At 37.4% G+C, this 15,499-nt stretch overlaps 1 protein-coding gene across 1 annotated transcript in view; it reads left to right on the top strand.

Annotated features, from left to right (window-relative positions):
* The window catches only part of LOC121410848, a 54,648-nt gene that overhangs the window by 19,902 nt on the left and 19,247 nt on the right, over nt 1-15,499 (top strand). The window contains exons 3-4 of the mRNA XM_041603179.1: nt 8,246-8,323; nt 10,783-10,845. Of these exons, the coding sequence (XP_041459113.1) occupies nt 8,246-8,323; nt 10,783-10,845 (141 nt within the window). The remainder of the gene's footprint in view (nt 1-8,245; nt 8,324-10,782; nt 10,846-15,499) is intronic.

Genomic DNA, 15,499 nt, shown 5'->3' with positions numbered 1-15,499 from the left:
CAATTACCCCCGGGACAATTACCCCCCGAACAACTACCCCCGGATAATTACCCCCGAGGACAATTACTCCCGGACAATCACCCTCTGGACAATTACCCCTAGAAAAATCCCCCCTTCTCTCCAGCATCAATGTTAGAATTAAGTGGGACCCATTGTAAGTTTTGGTCGGTGGCACAGGTTTTCGAAATATTTCATAATTATTTTATCTTACGTTAATATTTTTTGCTTTGTCTTTTTTATTGCTCTTTTTTTTTGGTTTAGCGGTACCTTCTGCATCATCGCCTTCTAGCCGAAACCTCCCGTTTGGCTATGCATATATAAATCAAAAAATGTGTAAAGTGGCCCTAAAACTAAGTTTTCATAGAAATATTCAACACGATTAGTCATAATAATCACAAATGCTGAATATCTCTGATTCCAACTGATCTGATTTCTAAAAATATTTATTTTAGGTTTAATTTTAGGAAAGAAATCAGGCAAATAGATAAAACGTAAAAAAGACACCTTCATAGGTAGATATATTGAAAGTCGATAACACAACTATCTCAACACTAACACTGTCAAGAAAGGCCTATAAACCTGTTGTTTTAAAACAATTCAACTAACAAGAAGCTAAGAATTATGAAACAATTGGTGCACATTCCAAATTAAGATGTGGCTTTATGACTTAATTACAGTAAGCTAAAAAAAATTATGCAAAGATAATACACACAAGAAAATCTTGTAACTTTACCATTTCGGCCCTAAATGGTAAAATTATTAGGTGTTTTTGTGTCTATTAATCTTGGGTGAAAGCAATTAAAAATTAGAGAAGGAAATTAAGTACAAAATTTCTAAATTTTAATCAAATACAGTGTTTCTTTCTATACAAATTGGCAATCATGATAGTATACAATTCGTTTAAGATGCATTTTAAGGACGGTTTTTAAGAATTTATAAAGAAGGCCTATGCAAATCAAATAATGCGACCGAGCAGCGTGAGCTGAAAATATTAATAGTCCATAAAACGGACATTTTACAGAGCACTTAGAATATCAATTTGTAAATTTAAAAATGATAAAAGCTCGATTATCGAGATGAAATATATTTTGTATATTGACTTAAAAACTTGATATTATAAGCTCCATATCAGCTTATATTGAGCAAGATATGAATCTCATCGAAAAGGCAATGCGAGCGGGAAGCGTGAGCGAAAATTTTATAAAGTGACATTAAAGAAAATTTATCTTTCCCCTCCATTTTTCTTTCTTTCTCCCCTTTTTTTTTGCTCCGTCAATTTTGTTTTCTCAGGAGGGGCACGTGCCCCCTGGCCCCCCTATACTACGCCACTGCGAAGATTGTCAAAACGAATGATCTTATGCTATGTTGACATACAAATTATGATCGAAGCCTGGGTTTCGTAAAGATTTGTAGATGGCAGGGGCGAATCCAGCTCTTGCCAATAGGGGGGGGGGCGGCGATTTTTTTTACCCCATATTTACCCAGATATGCCGCTCAAAGTTGATTTTAATTTGTTTTTTGAAGGGGTTGTCCCAGTGGAGTAATGGGCCCAAAATTTTGAGGGGGCTCAATACAGCGTATCACGTAAAAATTAATAAGAAGTTGCGAGCAAAGCGAGCGAGCAAAAATTTCAACATTTTTATCACAGAAATCAAAGTTTTTAATAGATTTTGACATAACATTTTTCGAAAAATGGCCTTTATTTCACCCTCTTCCCTTTGCTTTTCTCTTTTTTTTCTTGGTCGTGAAAAATAAGGGCAGGGGGGGGGCAAAACGCCGATGTCCTAATAGTCATTTCTACGCTTTATTCTTATAAAAAAACATAAAAATTGTAATTATCTTATAAGCCCTATTTAAAGGTAAATGCTAGTTTTGGTAACGATATCAAAATGAGTTCGTACAGAATCCAATGAAATGACCACCAAAGTTTCTGTTAATTAATGAAACGTATGTGCCAAAGGATTCTGGAAGAAATTGTGTTATTGCTGAGAAATCAGCAAATAAGCAAGATACTCGAGAATGCCTTGAGTACTTCTTACGTCAAGCGTACGGCCGACATATGACTTTGTGCACTCCCTTTGTCTAGGAGTTTATTGTCCTGGGGGAGGCGGGGGGTAATTGTTCCCGGTGGTAATTGTCCGGGGGGTAGTTGTCCGGGGTTAATTGTCCGGGGTTAATTGTCCAGGGGGTAATTGTCCGGGGGTAATTGTCCGGAGGTAGTTGTCCGGGGGGTAATTGTCCGGGGGTAGTTGTCTGGGGGGGGGGGTAATTGTCCTTGGGGGTAATTGTCCGGGGGTAGTTTTCCGGGGGGGGGTAATTGTCCTCGGGGTAGTTGTCCGGGGGGTAGTTGTCCCGATCCCGCCAAATCCTGTGTAACTCTCTATCAAGATACCATAGTAAAATATACATATATCAGCAAACCAAGCCAAGTTAAAATTTCGACCCGGGAAGCAACCGGCAGACAAATGAACACTGAATTAATATTCTTTATTGGTTAAAGGCTGAGACTTTAAAAAACATTCTGATCTTTTAAGTACTCTGACATACTCAAATTCAAAGTGTCCTTGATTCTTGATACACTCCAGTCATTATCTTTGTTTAGATTATATTTTGTCAAAAGCAGAATATAAAAATTGCCATATGATAAGAAATCCTCACATTTCAGAATGAAAAATATCGCATTCTATCGCATTTCATGATGCTTGATCGAAGACTTGTGAAACAGAAATAGATGCAAGGGAGTTTTTGCGAGAGTGCGATGTCCATATTAACAAACATCTGGGGCCCATTTCATAAAGGACTTGCAACTGTTGTAACTTTGCCATGATGGCAACTACCATGGTAACAATGCTCAGCAGCCAATCACAATCAATGTTTTCATGGTGGTTGCCATCATGGCAAGGTTACAACAGTTGCAAGTCCTTTATGAAACGGGCCCCTGAGCTAAAAGTTCTCACGGCATTCGAAAAGACCCCGGATTTCACCAAGGTTTTCAGATTGTATACGCATTTTTCAGGTCACACTATCGAATTAGGAACTTGTATGGAAAGATCATAAATACTGAAGCGAAACAAATTAAAAAAAAGCTGTGCACCATTTTAAAATATGCTAATTAAACCTTTTCTGATTGTTGAATATGTGTTCGTCAAACGATATTTACTCACCTACATGTAGTGCGGTGTAATGAAAGCATAATCTAACTTAATATTCACTATTTACAATAAATGCATTGACGTAATGTGTTCTTTATATGAATTTAAACGGAGAAGACCGAATATAAATTTCTAAAAACAGAGAAAACTTGTGGCTCGAAGAGCTTGAATACGTTCACATCTTACTTAGATCAGTGTAGGGGTGGGTTTGTTGGCATTGCTGAAGTTGAGTCAATTCCTAAGTCATTTTGATATGTAAAACTGAACTATAGGCCCCGTTGCATGAAAGTAACCATTAAGGCAACTTTGCGATCCAATGGTAACTACAATTATAACGCTGATCAACAGCCAATCAAAATCAAGGATTCTATGAAAGTTACCATTGGATGGCAAAGTTACCTTAATGGTAATATTTATGCAACGGGATAATAAAGTTTTAATACGACAAACTGTAATTTCAGATCATTGTTGATAAGAATTTTCAATTAAAAGTGTAATTGGGCCCAATCCCATTCACGTTTCTCTCAACGAAAACTGTAATCGTGAAAATATTTGAAAGTTGCATTTGCAACTCGCGTCGTTAATTACATAGTCAAATTTACGACTTAAGTCACGCCTGTGATATCAGCTTTATGAAGAAATAGGATCTAATTTTTGTTGAATCACACAATGCTAGATATATGTAAAAAAAAATAACACTGAAACTTGTCATTTAAATCGTTCTGAACCACTTCATAATTCTATTTTTTCTGATACGGTTCAGTTGTTTTGTTAGATTATTTTTTAGGTAGACGGTCCATCTGGGCTTCCCTCGGGAAATACACATTTCCCATCATATTAACCACAATCTTCAGGTTGCTTGTATATTGATGATCTTGTGGCAAAATTAGACGCCCCACTCTAAACCACAATTCACCAGGGCCCTGGGAACGATTTTTTGGTCGGCCGTGCTGAAGTTTAGGGGCGGATCCAGCTTTGGCCAATTTTGGGGAGGCGAAAAAAAAAATTCCCCCACATTTTTCCCGATCGGCCACTCAAAGTTGATTTTTGTTTGTTTCTTTGAAGGGGTATTCGTAACAATTAGCTACATTCCTACGAAACTTAATACATATATAGTAATCTCATAAACCCTTTTTCTCCTCTTGTTTCCCTAATTTTTTTTCCTTTCCCCTTTTTACCTCCGCCAATAGGGGGGGGGGGTTCCAATCCACTCGACCCCCTGGATCCGCCAATGTAAATTTGACAAGCAAAAACAAGAGGTTTTCCGTGCAAAATGAAGGTCATTTTGACGTCAAAAAAATTGATAAGAAAAAAAAACGTGGTTCAACACAAGATGTTGGTTATTTTCCGTACATATATATACCTACCAGAATTCCAGGGGGTGCTGCCTATGGAAAATAATACACGCAGCACCCTCTAGGAGAATCTTGGGGGTGTTTTAGCACCCCCGCTTCCCAGGGCGATGGTATTCACTGCCAATTATCATGGCTTTTGGTGATGGGAGGGGAGTGCGAAGCCCCCACGTACAGATAAATACTCGTATATTATCATTGGGAGTTAGAAGTTGAGAAAGCATCTTACCGTCTTTTCACAGATCACACATTTACTAGACATAAATCATGACCATAGGTTTTAATTAGTATGAAGATCAAAGCATACATCCTTTCAAATGAGTTGATATATCTCAATGTGTTATTAGATATTCTGTTTTAAGAATCATTGGATAAATATGATAGAAAAAAGATAACTGATCCCTTGCTTACCGCAAGTTTTATACATTATGGCAGATTGTATTGTTGTAAATGTAACAAACGAACTGATTGAATGTCTTATTATGACGAAGATTTGAAATTTTTGTCAATCAAAATAATAATAATGGAACCTTACTTGATTTACAGATTCAATTCATACATCTTAGAAATCTTTGATATCCAAATGTAGAATAAATTGAAGAAGAACCTTCTTTTTAATACTTATTCTTTTATTTTTCGCTCATATATTTTGATGCATTACCCAAATCAATGTGTTTTCATTTCGAAATGTTAACCCTAAATTCGTCGATTCACCATGGATGGCTGGGAGGTTAAGAGTGACACCGAGGACTTTCTATTGGTCATTTTTTACCATCAATTTGGAGGCGACGATGAAGAAGACAAGAGGGGTACACAAACATTGCGTGGGTTTGATCACTGCTACCTACCCATGTCGTTTCCGGTTAGAAGGACTCCTCTGGCTATGCCTTCTTCTTCCGCCTAGTTGCCTCCAGGTGATCGTTGTCTAAATATTTTAAGAACCGCCAGGTGAGAACCTGAACTTCTGCAAGGTGTATTATGGTTGGATTTCATTAGGGGTAAAAATCTGTCACATTCTCCCTTGCCTTGTTGAATCGCCTGCCATAGCAAACTGGCAAATCCCTGCACCACGCAAAAGAAGCCCGCCGTTTCCTGACACATTATGACGTCATATCGTCACAATCCCCAAAGCAAATTCTTGCGGAACTCACCTTGCTCTATTTCCTCTAAATGTCCTTTTCGTCATCACTTCTTGAAAATATAGATGGTGGACATGACGTAATCAGGTAAAGGGTTTACATTATCGCTTCATGTAGTGTTCTATAATTGACGCTAATGCGTGGGGCTTGTCTGCAAAAGCCAAACACATTCGTTATTCCCTCGGGATTACATGCAATTACATTACTCATTGTCTGTCAGTAATGGGATGTAGGTTAAACAAAAACACCGTTTCCTGCCATGGTCATATCATATTTTATTCATTCATTTTATGCAGAAAGTTAATCAATGAAAATTGAAACATTTACTCTAATGCTTTTCAACAATGCATGTAATTTACTCAAACATTTTCCAGTCAAGAAGAATGAATAATACTGACCGTCTATCATGGGTACTCATTAATAACTGGAAAAAAAATCAAATTAATACAAAAGAAGGTCGAATTGAATATGAAGTTATTATTATTATTATCACTATTATTTGTTTGGCGTCACCTGTGCCTGGGAGGCCGCAAAAGCGAACTAAATCACTATGACCCGCGGGTATCTCCTCCCGATATAACTGATTGGGGGAATGCAGGTGGACCACTACACGGGGGTTTCCCCCTACTCTTATACGAATGTTGCAGTGGGTTCTTAAAGGACAAGTCCACCCCAACAAAATCTTGATTTGAATAAAAAGAGAAAAATTCAACAAGCATAACACTGAAAATTTCATCAAAATCGGATGTAAAATAAGAAAGTTATGACAATTCAAAATTTTGCTCCATTCACAAAAACAGTTATATGAACGAGCCAGCTACATCCAAATGAGAGATTCGATGATGTCATTCACTGACTTTTTCTTTTGTTTTTTATTGTTTGAAATATTAAATATTTTGATTTTCTTGTCATTGTCATGTGAAATGAAGCTTCATTCCTCCCTGAACACGTGGAATTCCATTATTTTAACATTTTGTGCTTCAGGCAAGGAGGTCCTAATCGTCAAATTTGTAAAAATTGAAATATTGTATAATTCAAACAATAAAAAACAAAAGAAATAGTGAGTGAGTGACATCATCAACTCTCTCATTTGGATGTAACTGGCTCGTTCATATAACTATTTTGTTAAAAATAAGCGAAACTTTGAAATGTCATAACTTTATTTTACATCCGATTTTGATGAAATTTCCAGCATTGTGCTTGTCTGATTTTTCTCTGTTGGTTCAAGTCAACATTTTCTGAGGTGGACTTGACCTTTAACATGCAAAGGTGGTGACTCTCCTCTACACGGGGCCTCCATTTAACGTCCTTTCCGAGGGAAGGAGTGCTTTCCATTTTAACATAGCCTGCATCTATGAAATATGGGAGAGACGTTTACAGCCAACGCACTGGCTTCAGTCATCCGCCCGGGGTGGACTCGAACCCACGATCTTTGGTTCGACGGGCAGACGCGTTAGCGACTGAGCCAACACCGCTCTGTAATGACTCTTTTGTTACTACATGTACTACATACTCTTCGACGTTCAAGAAAGAAATATCCGAGAAGTGACTATCTTTCGTTAGTTTATTGTCCCACTTGCTCATCCCAGTCTCTCTCTTTTTCTTCTCTCTCCCTCTCTTCCTCCTTTCTCTATTAATGGCTATCTATATCTTCCATTCAACCATTCTTTGTCTGGAAGTAAAAATCAAGGATAGGTCCGACGGTTGTTTGAGCATTGTAATGCGGTTTGTTTTCAAGACATACTCAACACGCATCTTAAAATCAAAGTCATTTTGTATGCAGAACCAAATAATCATGATAATGGATAGTGGTTACTCTATAATTTTCATCTTGGAATGTCTAACGCCTGGTTTCACAGGTTCCATTAACATGATTATGGGAACTGATGACATCCCTTTCTTAGGTATGCCTCCTATAGGGGTGGTGCACAGTTAACATTTTTATGTCAGAACACATTAAATGAAAAATTGACTGTATCGTGATGCACTGTATTTACTTGATACCAAAGACATGAAATGCTCACAATTCTTTTTCAAAAGCGTGGTAAGCCAATTCATAAACCGTTCGGGATGTGTAAGTGAATGATATATCTTAATTCTGGTGTAACATGTCGTCAATATCTAGCCCATATAAATATTTCGACATTGAATTCATAATGAACGCTGACCAAAAAATGAATGTAACTACATGTATGATATAGAATGCATGTACAAAGTCGTTACTTACTGTGATTTAATTTTGTAATCTGTAGTGTTAAGCTTCCCTCTGAATGAAGATTTTTTTCGGATGTCTTGAATCAGTGGTTCATTCACAGGACATCAGATCCAGTGATTCCATGATTCAATTCATGAAATCTGACAAAGCCATAACGACATTAATAATATGCTTGGCAATCGTCGTCCAGGTGTGACCAACATAGAGATCAGATTCTACTTTGAATGAAAATTGACATGATTTTCATTTACCAATCCTAACATTGATACCATATTTTCCCAAAATATATTTTTCTTTTGACGAAAGTTCACACATCCTTTTCAATGTCCCCCGTTGCACAATTACCTTTCGGTTCCAATACCTTCTACCTTTCTTGTTCTTTTCTAGGAGAGTCATTGGACTGCAGGAGAACAGCAAAAGAAGAGGCAACTGCAACAAGAAAATCATGCATACAGTCAGGAACTGGTGAGTTCAAGCAAGACGCGGAGTATCATCTTATGCAGAATCTCGCATCTTTCCTAACTGATCATTTACATTTTTATGGACTTTCGTAGCATATAATACCTTTCCCCGTAATAAACGCCGTTAATATGTATTTATATGTATATCAATCGAGATAAGGGACTAGTAATCTTCTGTTTATGCATGAGTGATAACTGAATGAGAATCACTGCTTAAAGTGAGGGTGAAGTAGGTATGAGAACTACTGACTCTCAACGTTTGGGTATTAATCATCGTACTGACAATAATTTCAGAGTTCTTATACAGTCGATCATGACTTGTGTCTCACCACTGAAAAATTCATAACATAATAGTTTAAAACTCGACAATTCCATCGGAAACTGAGAATTTCGGTGAATGAATCGTCCTATATGTTTTGTTTCTCTCCTTATATTGTATTTTTTCTTTTACATTTAAGCATTCAGCACGCGTAAACATGATAAGACTCCATAATTTTGATGTTGGCATTTTTCCTTTATGTATGGGCATAGATGTCCGATAAAGTAACCCCTCTTGCGGTATATGAATAATGGTTTGTGGCAAAACTTGATGACGATCTTTAAACATTGATCCTTATACTGCTAATCGCTTCTGCTAAGGAAAATTCAAACAGCCCTAAGAAAATGTAGGATAATGTGTCTTTCCAAAAAAAATTACAAAGTGACAATTTCTGACATTCCATGATAATGATTTGCATGTGCGGGAGATCTGCTGCTTTTTTAAAAAGAAAACGAAATATACCATCGCATGTATGTGAATATTCAGGTGCACTTTCTGCGGCGCCTCCCTTGTCCCTGAAGAGCCAAATGACGTAATGATTAGTGAAGAAGTCCTGCGTCTACCGTATGATCATAGTAATCCTGGTTATGTACATTTATGTACCATTTGATGATTTGATAGGCAAAGAAAAAGCTGAACAGTTGATTATATTATATAAGTACTTAGTCTTCAAACGGTTTCAATTTTTGTAACATCATTTGTTTTATTAAGTTTTACGTAATGTAATGATACAAAAAGGCAATTGAATTTGGCTCATATTTCTTAAATTTTCACTGTTTTTTAAATTCTCAATGCTTTTGCGACATAATTTCGTCCAAAATGACCTTTCATAATGATTACATGTTGGATGTATGCTGTCATATATCGATCCCTTAAATCAATGATTATAGTCGCCACAGCGTTTTCTATAATGTCGTCAAAATTTGCAAAATTTGAAAATGACAGCATGTTCAGAGACCGACATCTTACTCCACTAAATTCAGTGATCATTTTATCATTGTTTTTACGTTAGAAGATGCATTAATAAAGATTCCAGATAGCTGCAGCATTCTGAAAGCCAGTCAATGACAATCCACCATTCCATTTACATTCTCAGTATCGGTATAATAAAAAAAATGAAAATGGTGGGGTGCGAATTCAGCACACCTTATGCATAGTTCCTCGTGGTCAATACCTTATTTGTTTCAGAATTTGAGAGTACCTATCTCCCTGCTAGGGTCGTCGGTATGGTAGTTAAACTTAAGTGAGTCGTATGGTATCGTAAGAACATACCTGACCTTTAAGACTCACCGTTTTGATTTTATTCTGTTGGACTCATTGTGAATAGAAAGAATTTACTCTATGTTGTTTGTTATGAAATGATCAGGAAGCCATAGTCAGCTACGTGACGTCGACCTACCAACATCGAATCAAGAAACCCCCTTTGATCCGAAAGTAGAGAAATGGTTTCCCTTCTTTGCCCACTTATGCCACAGGCTTTATCAATTAAATTTCGGACATGATTTATTCCTCAATGATACCAAAGAACGTGGAATCATTTGATGACTGATCGTGTCTAGCACGACTATTTTGTGAATCTGTCAAGGGCAGGGATGTATTAAGAGCATGGGCGTTCTTTCCAGCATATTTCATTTATCACTCAAACCCCAAAGGGAATAGTGATCAACTGACATTGAGTATGTTATTGTTATAGCTTCTCTTTGGCAATCGACCTTTTTCAACAATCAAAACGATAGAAGAATCGCCATTAAATAATTCGTGATCAATGTATTATTACTTAAATATGCAATTTTATAGCGAGGAGGGTGAGGGAAGGGGGGTATGACATATCATGCCCATCATGCCAAAAGCATATTTATGAAAATGACTTAGAAGATATTGCATTGTGAAAGTGCATAAGTAGTCGTCTGTTTGGATCACTTTATCTAAATTGTTCTTTATTCTCCTTTCTGCCATCCTTCTTTCCAGCTTCTTCTATTTCTTCTTTCTCATTCTCCCTCTCTCGTGTGTTAGCCCTTTCTTTCTCTGACACCTTTGAAATTGAAATGAAGCCCCTATCGTACCTTTCACTCTAAAAAAAGTCTTTTTGTGAGATATCTAAATTCAAAGTAAAAATTATGTTTTTTTTTTCGCTTTTACTTTAGGAGGATGCGGCCAAGCCTATACCAATACATTCCTCTTACACCAGCGAACATGTAATTTTCAAGGTAAGATTAATCACCATGCGCTTCATTATATTCCTCATGTTAGCCACCAATTATGATCTTTCTCTAAAAACTCAAAACCGAAATTTACACAACGAGTGACACGAGGGCTCGTTGCAAATGCGGACCACTTTGTAAATCAAACGTTATCAAATTTAAAATTGAAGAAAAATTTATGTGTGCTTTTGGAACTTGCGTTTGATATTTTGACTGACGACTTAACGCACCACTTAGTGCGGCAAGCGCCATAAGACAGACACATGAATTGAATAAACAAGATATCATTAAAGCCGAATATTCACAATTCCAGCAAGGTATGTTGGTAACATCAAAAGTCACCGAATCTTGGTAATCTATCCACATAATTACACCACAGTCTTGTTTATGATCCAACTTGAATTTGTGCCAACTAGCTTGATCTGGTTCCTGTGTGTACAGTCTTGTGTAAACTGTTTGATAAATTTTGGTCATTTTTCTAACTGTTATGTAATTTTAGATTTAAGTCATGCTGGTCTATAACTAGATGTATGCCCATTTATACATGACTAAACGAACAAGTCTTTTCACGAAAAAAATCTATAATTGGTGAAGTAACTCCTCCATAAAAGTTTAAAGCTGAACATAATACTAATATTGGTTGGGTTTTACTTGCATTAGATACCAAAGAAGTATGTGTCTCTCATTCTGTTATTTTATACCACAATCTTGTTCATGATCCAACTTGAATTTGTGCCAACTAGACTGGCCTTGATCTGGTTCCCATGTGGATAGTCTCAGTCATCAGTGTCAAATTATGACACTGGTGGATTTCCATAGAGTAACGATAAAATGGAGGCGCGATAGCTCAGTCGGTAGAGCGGGGGTTTCGGATTTCGGGGGCCCGGGTTCGATTCCCAAGTGGTGTGCTAGTGCCCTTTGGTAAGGCATTTATCCTTATTACCAGGTCCCTCGGAGAGGACCTTAAGCCGTCGGTTCCCTGGTTGCTTGCTCACAGGCATTCGTGCTTTCTTAGCAGTCAGGTAAAAAAATCTCGGTATGACATGGATCAATCCTAACTCTTTGTAAGCGGGGCCCTAGTATGTAGGAGAACGTTTTGCTTGATATCGATTCATTTCAAAATTGGGTGCGATTCAGGAGGGACGTCACTTTGTAATTTTTGACGAATTTGAAGAGTAAAATGAAGCGACAGGTCACAGAACGCCGCATTCCGCCTCGGTGGTGTAAGTTCATCAGGGATATTAGCCGCGATGGTGCTTTGCATTATTGGTTGAAGTGTGTATTCCCAGTGTGTAATAAGGAAACTCTTTATTAAAGCAAGACTCAATCAATTCACATTCAAATGGCAAGTAATGTTCAAGTGAAAATGATCCAATACTGCGTTACTATTAACACTATGGTAATTTGCCATCCAATAATAGTCACGTCAATAGACTCGTTGATTTAATGGCAACTCCCGTAGGAACTATGCAGGACAGCATTTTGCTGGTAAGCGCCAAGCTGGTATATAACCAATTACCTAAACTCTTAAAATGTTGGGCAGCATACTATCCACACAGCAACTGGTTATAAAAAATATATCAAAATCTGGGTAGTTTTCAATCAATACTGTGTAGTTTTCACCAAAGCGCACATTGTTGGTTGAAAACTTCCCAGAATTGGATGAAGATATAACCAATTTTTGTTTGGACAGCATGTTGCCCAAAATTTTAAGAGTGTTGGAAACATTTTACGTCTAGGTTAATAAGTCATAGTGGCTGACTTTATAGACGACAGTTAATACTCTTGAGCCTTTTTTTATATAAAAGTGGAGACATTGGCAGTGTGGTATTCGAACTCAAAACAGTGCGATTATTAGTCCAATGCTCTAACCACTGTACCACATGACCCATGAAATTTTGATAGGCCAATGATACCAATGTTGCGAATTTATTTGCTTGAATCAATTCGACAACGCCCCAAATCTCATAAAATGACGTCTTCCTTTCATCTTAGATTTAAAAAACTTGTTTATTCTGATTGAATATACTCTGTTCATTCCTAGACCAAAAAATAAAATAGTAAATCGGCCAAATATGCGCGAACCTCTAGATTCAATAATGTGCATTTTCTTATGAATGTCACGTTTGGCCTCCAATTGTACATGTTTCTGGCAGATAGATTCCGACCTTAGCGACTCTTCCGCGTGTGTCACGCCGAAACGCTTCTACTAAACTTTCACTCATTGGACAATCTTATTTCTGTTTGTTTCTGTTTTTGTTTGTGGTAACTCCCATAGGAACTCGGCAGGACAGCATTTGTTGCTGGTAAACGCCAAGCTGGTATACAACCAATTACCTTGGAAACATTTTAAATCTAGGTTAATCAGTCATAGTGGCTGACGTAATTGACGACAGAACTCACTCTTGGGCCTTTTTATCAAAGTGGAGACAATGGCAGAGTTGGGATTCGAACTCACAACCTTGCGATTATGAGTCCAATGCTCTAAACACTGGACCACACGACCCATATTTGAAAGCGACGGGTAGCAATTTACATTTAGTGTACTTCTTCCGTGCCTTACAACAGATATGTTGTGTTTTGGCGCCACGTATGGCACAATGATACATAGGCACTGGGTAGGGGTAAGTTGTGACACCTTCATGGGTAAGTTAAGCCACAAAAACTATGTACAAAATGTATGCGGGATGAACCAGCATGTCAAATTGTTATTTAATGTCTTTTCACTTGCTAATTCTCTAAAACTACTAATATCCTCTAAAAGTAAAAGAACTGTCATGTGAATTTGCTCCTTTCTGCCAGCATATCATTGGCTTTTTAAGGTTTGCTTTTTACCACGGCTCAACTTGACGTATGTTGGCTGGCTCAAATTACCTTAGTCCGTACTTATTGCGATATTTTCACATCCACACATTTCTTATGCATCCATCATGTAAAATACTTTGACAAAAAAAATAATCCATACCTGGGCTAACAATACAATATCTTTATTATATTTAAAGACGCGTGTGGGTAAAAAGCACTGATCTATTTCACACCCTTTTTAACTGTTTTTGCTGAAATTGTATTTTACCTTTAAAAAAGTAATTTTTGTTTCAAAGTTGTAAACAATGTGGTGGGGATAAAGGTTACGCAATGGGTCATCAATACCACCACAATGTCTGACTCATTCATTATTGGCCTGGGGGTGGTGGCTCAACTTGACCCCAGACCCCGCCTTCCCCTGTACGCTTATGTTGCTTAGATAAAGCAATGCGAGAAAGCTGGAAGGGTAACCACCAAGCTTTGAACTGGGAGAGTTCACTCGCTAAATACGTTTAACGAGCATGATTCCTTTGAATAATTTGCACCCTGGGTAAGCTACTGATCAATTATAATAACATTAAGACATTAATTACCTTGGCAACTCTCGGATATACATATTACATTGAGTTAATTGAGTAGAATTGGGGGAGAACTGAACGAGACGAACAAACCTTTAATGTTTAATCAATTTCTCTTCCCTTTGGAAGTGAAGTCAAACATGCGAGTGTGGCACTGGGATCAGTAACCATGAACCGAAGGAAGGAAGCATTGAATACAGCTCCGATCGCTTGCTTTTCTCCAGAAACAGATATCAAATAGGTGCTTCTTCGACCTGGCTTGGCAAAACAGAATAAATTGGATCAAAGAGTGAGCGTGGATTCGCATTAGTGATGGTAAAGGATAATCGTAGTAAGAGGGAGAGAGACAAGAAAAAGAAGATAGTTTTGATAGAGAGGGAAAGAGCTAGGGATAGAGACTAAGAGAAGTGAGAGAGATATATACATAGATAGAGAGCAAAAAGCAATATAAAAGTTTTTAAAATGTGAGAGGGAGAGTGGGAGGGGAAAAAGAAATGAAGATGGGAGGGTAGAGAAAGAGGAGAGGGGAGAAATGAGAGGAGTGAAAAAGAAGAGGAGAGAAAATGAGGGGGAGGGAGAGAAACTGAATAATGAAAGCTGGAATATAATATTAAGAAAGTTGTGAAAACTAGGAAAAAGGATAGACCTTACAGGCTAAAATAAATGCTTTAAAAGAATTAAAGAAGGAGAGAGGGGGAGGAGGAAGTATGGAATGTAGAAAGTGAATTGCAGGTTGAACAAGTGGACACAAAAAGAAGGTAGGTGGTAGAAAATACAAGAAGGATGAATAAAGCGGGAGACAATGTGGGGGTAAACTTGGATGACAATAAGCGAATCAAACGATATGATATAGATGATAGAGAATAAATCAGAGACTTATATAAAACGATAAGTCAGTAAATCATGCAGAGTAATGGATGGGGGAGTAAAGATTGATAGAATAGTTTAAACACGCAATAATTACGACAACAACAAATCGACCATTTCACGAAGATGATGATAGGTCCGTGGCATCTTTTATAAGACGCGCTTCTTTCAGTCATTATTCAGTGGAGGCGATTTATGAAGCCTTTGACTTTCAGAGGGTTTGTAGAAGAGTATTTTTAAACCATTCAAGGAAGTCGATATTGTGTAACCATCTCAGGGGCGGAAATCCCACCCAAAAAGGTAGGGGGGACCATGGGCTGGAAAAAAATGACAAGTAAGCAAAAAAAAGGGTTATCATCCCCAAATTCAACTTCATTTCTACAAAAATAAATTTGACAAAAAAAAAAAGG

This window comes from Lytechinus variegatus, chromosome 3 (assembly GCF_018143015.1).
Source record: "Lytechinus variegatus isolate NC3 chromosome 3, Lvar_3.0, whole genome shotgun sequence".
NCBI classification, from domain to species: domain Eukaryota; kingdom Metazoa; phylum Echinodermata; class Echinoidea; order Temnopleuroida; family Toxopneustidae; genus Lytechinus; species Lytechinus variegatus.
This window is presented reverse-complemented; position numbering and strand designations above follow the sequence as displayed.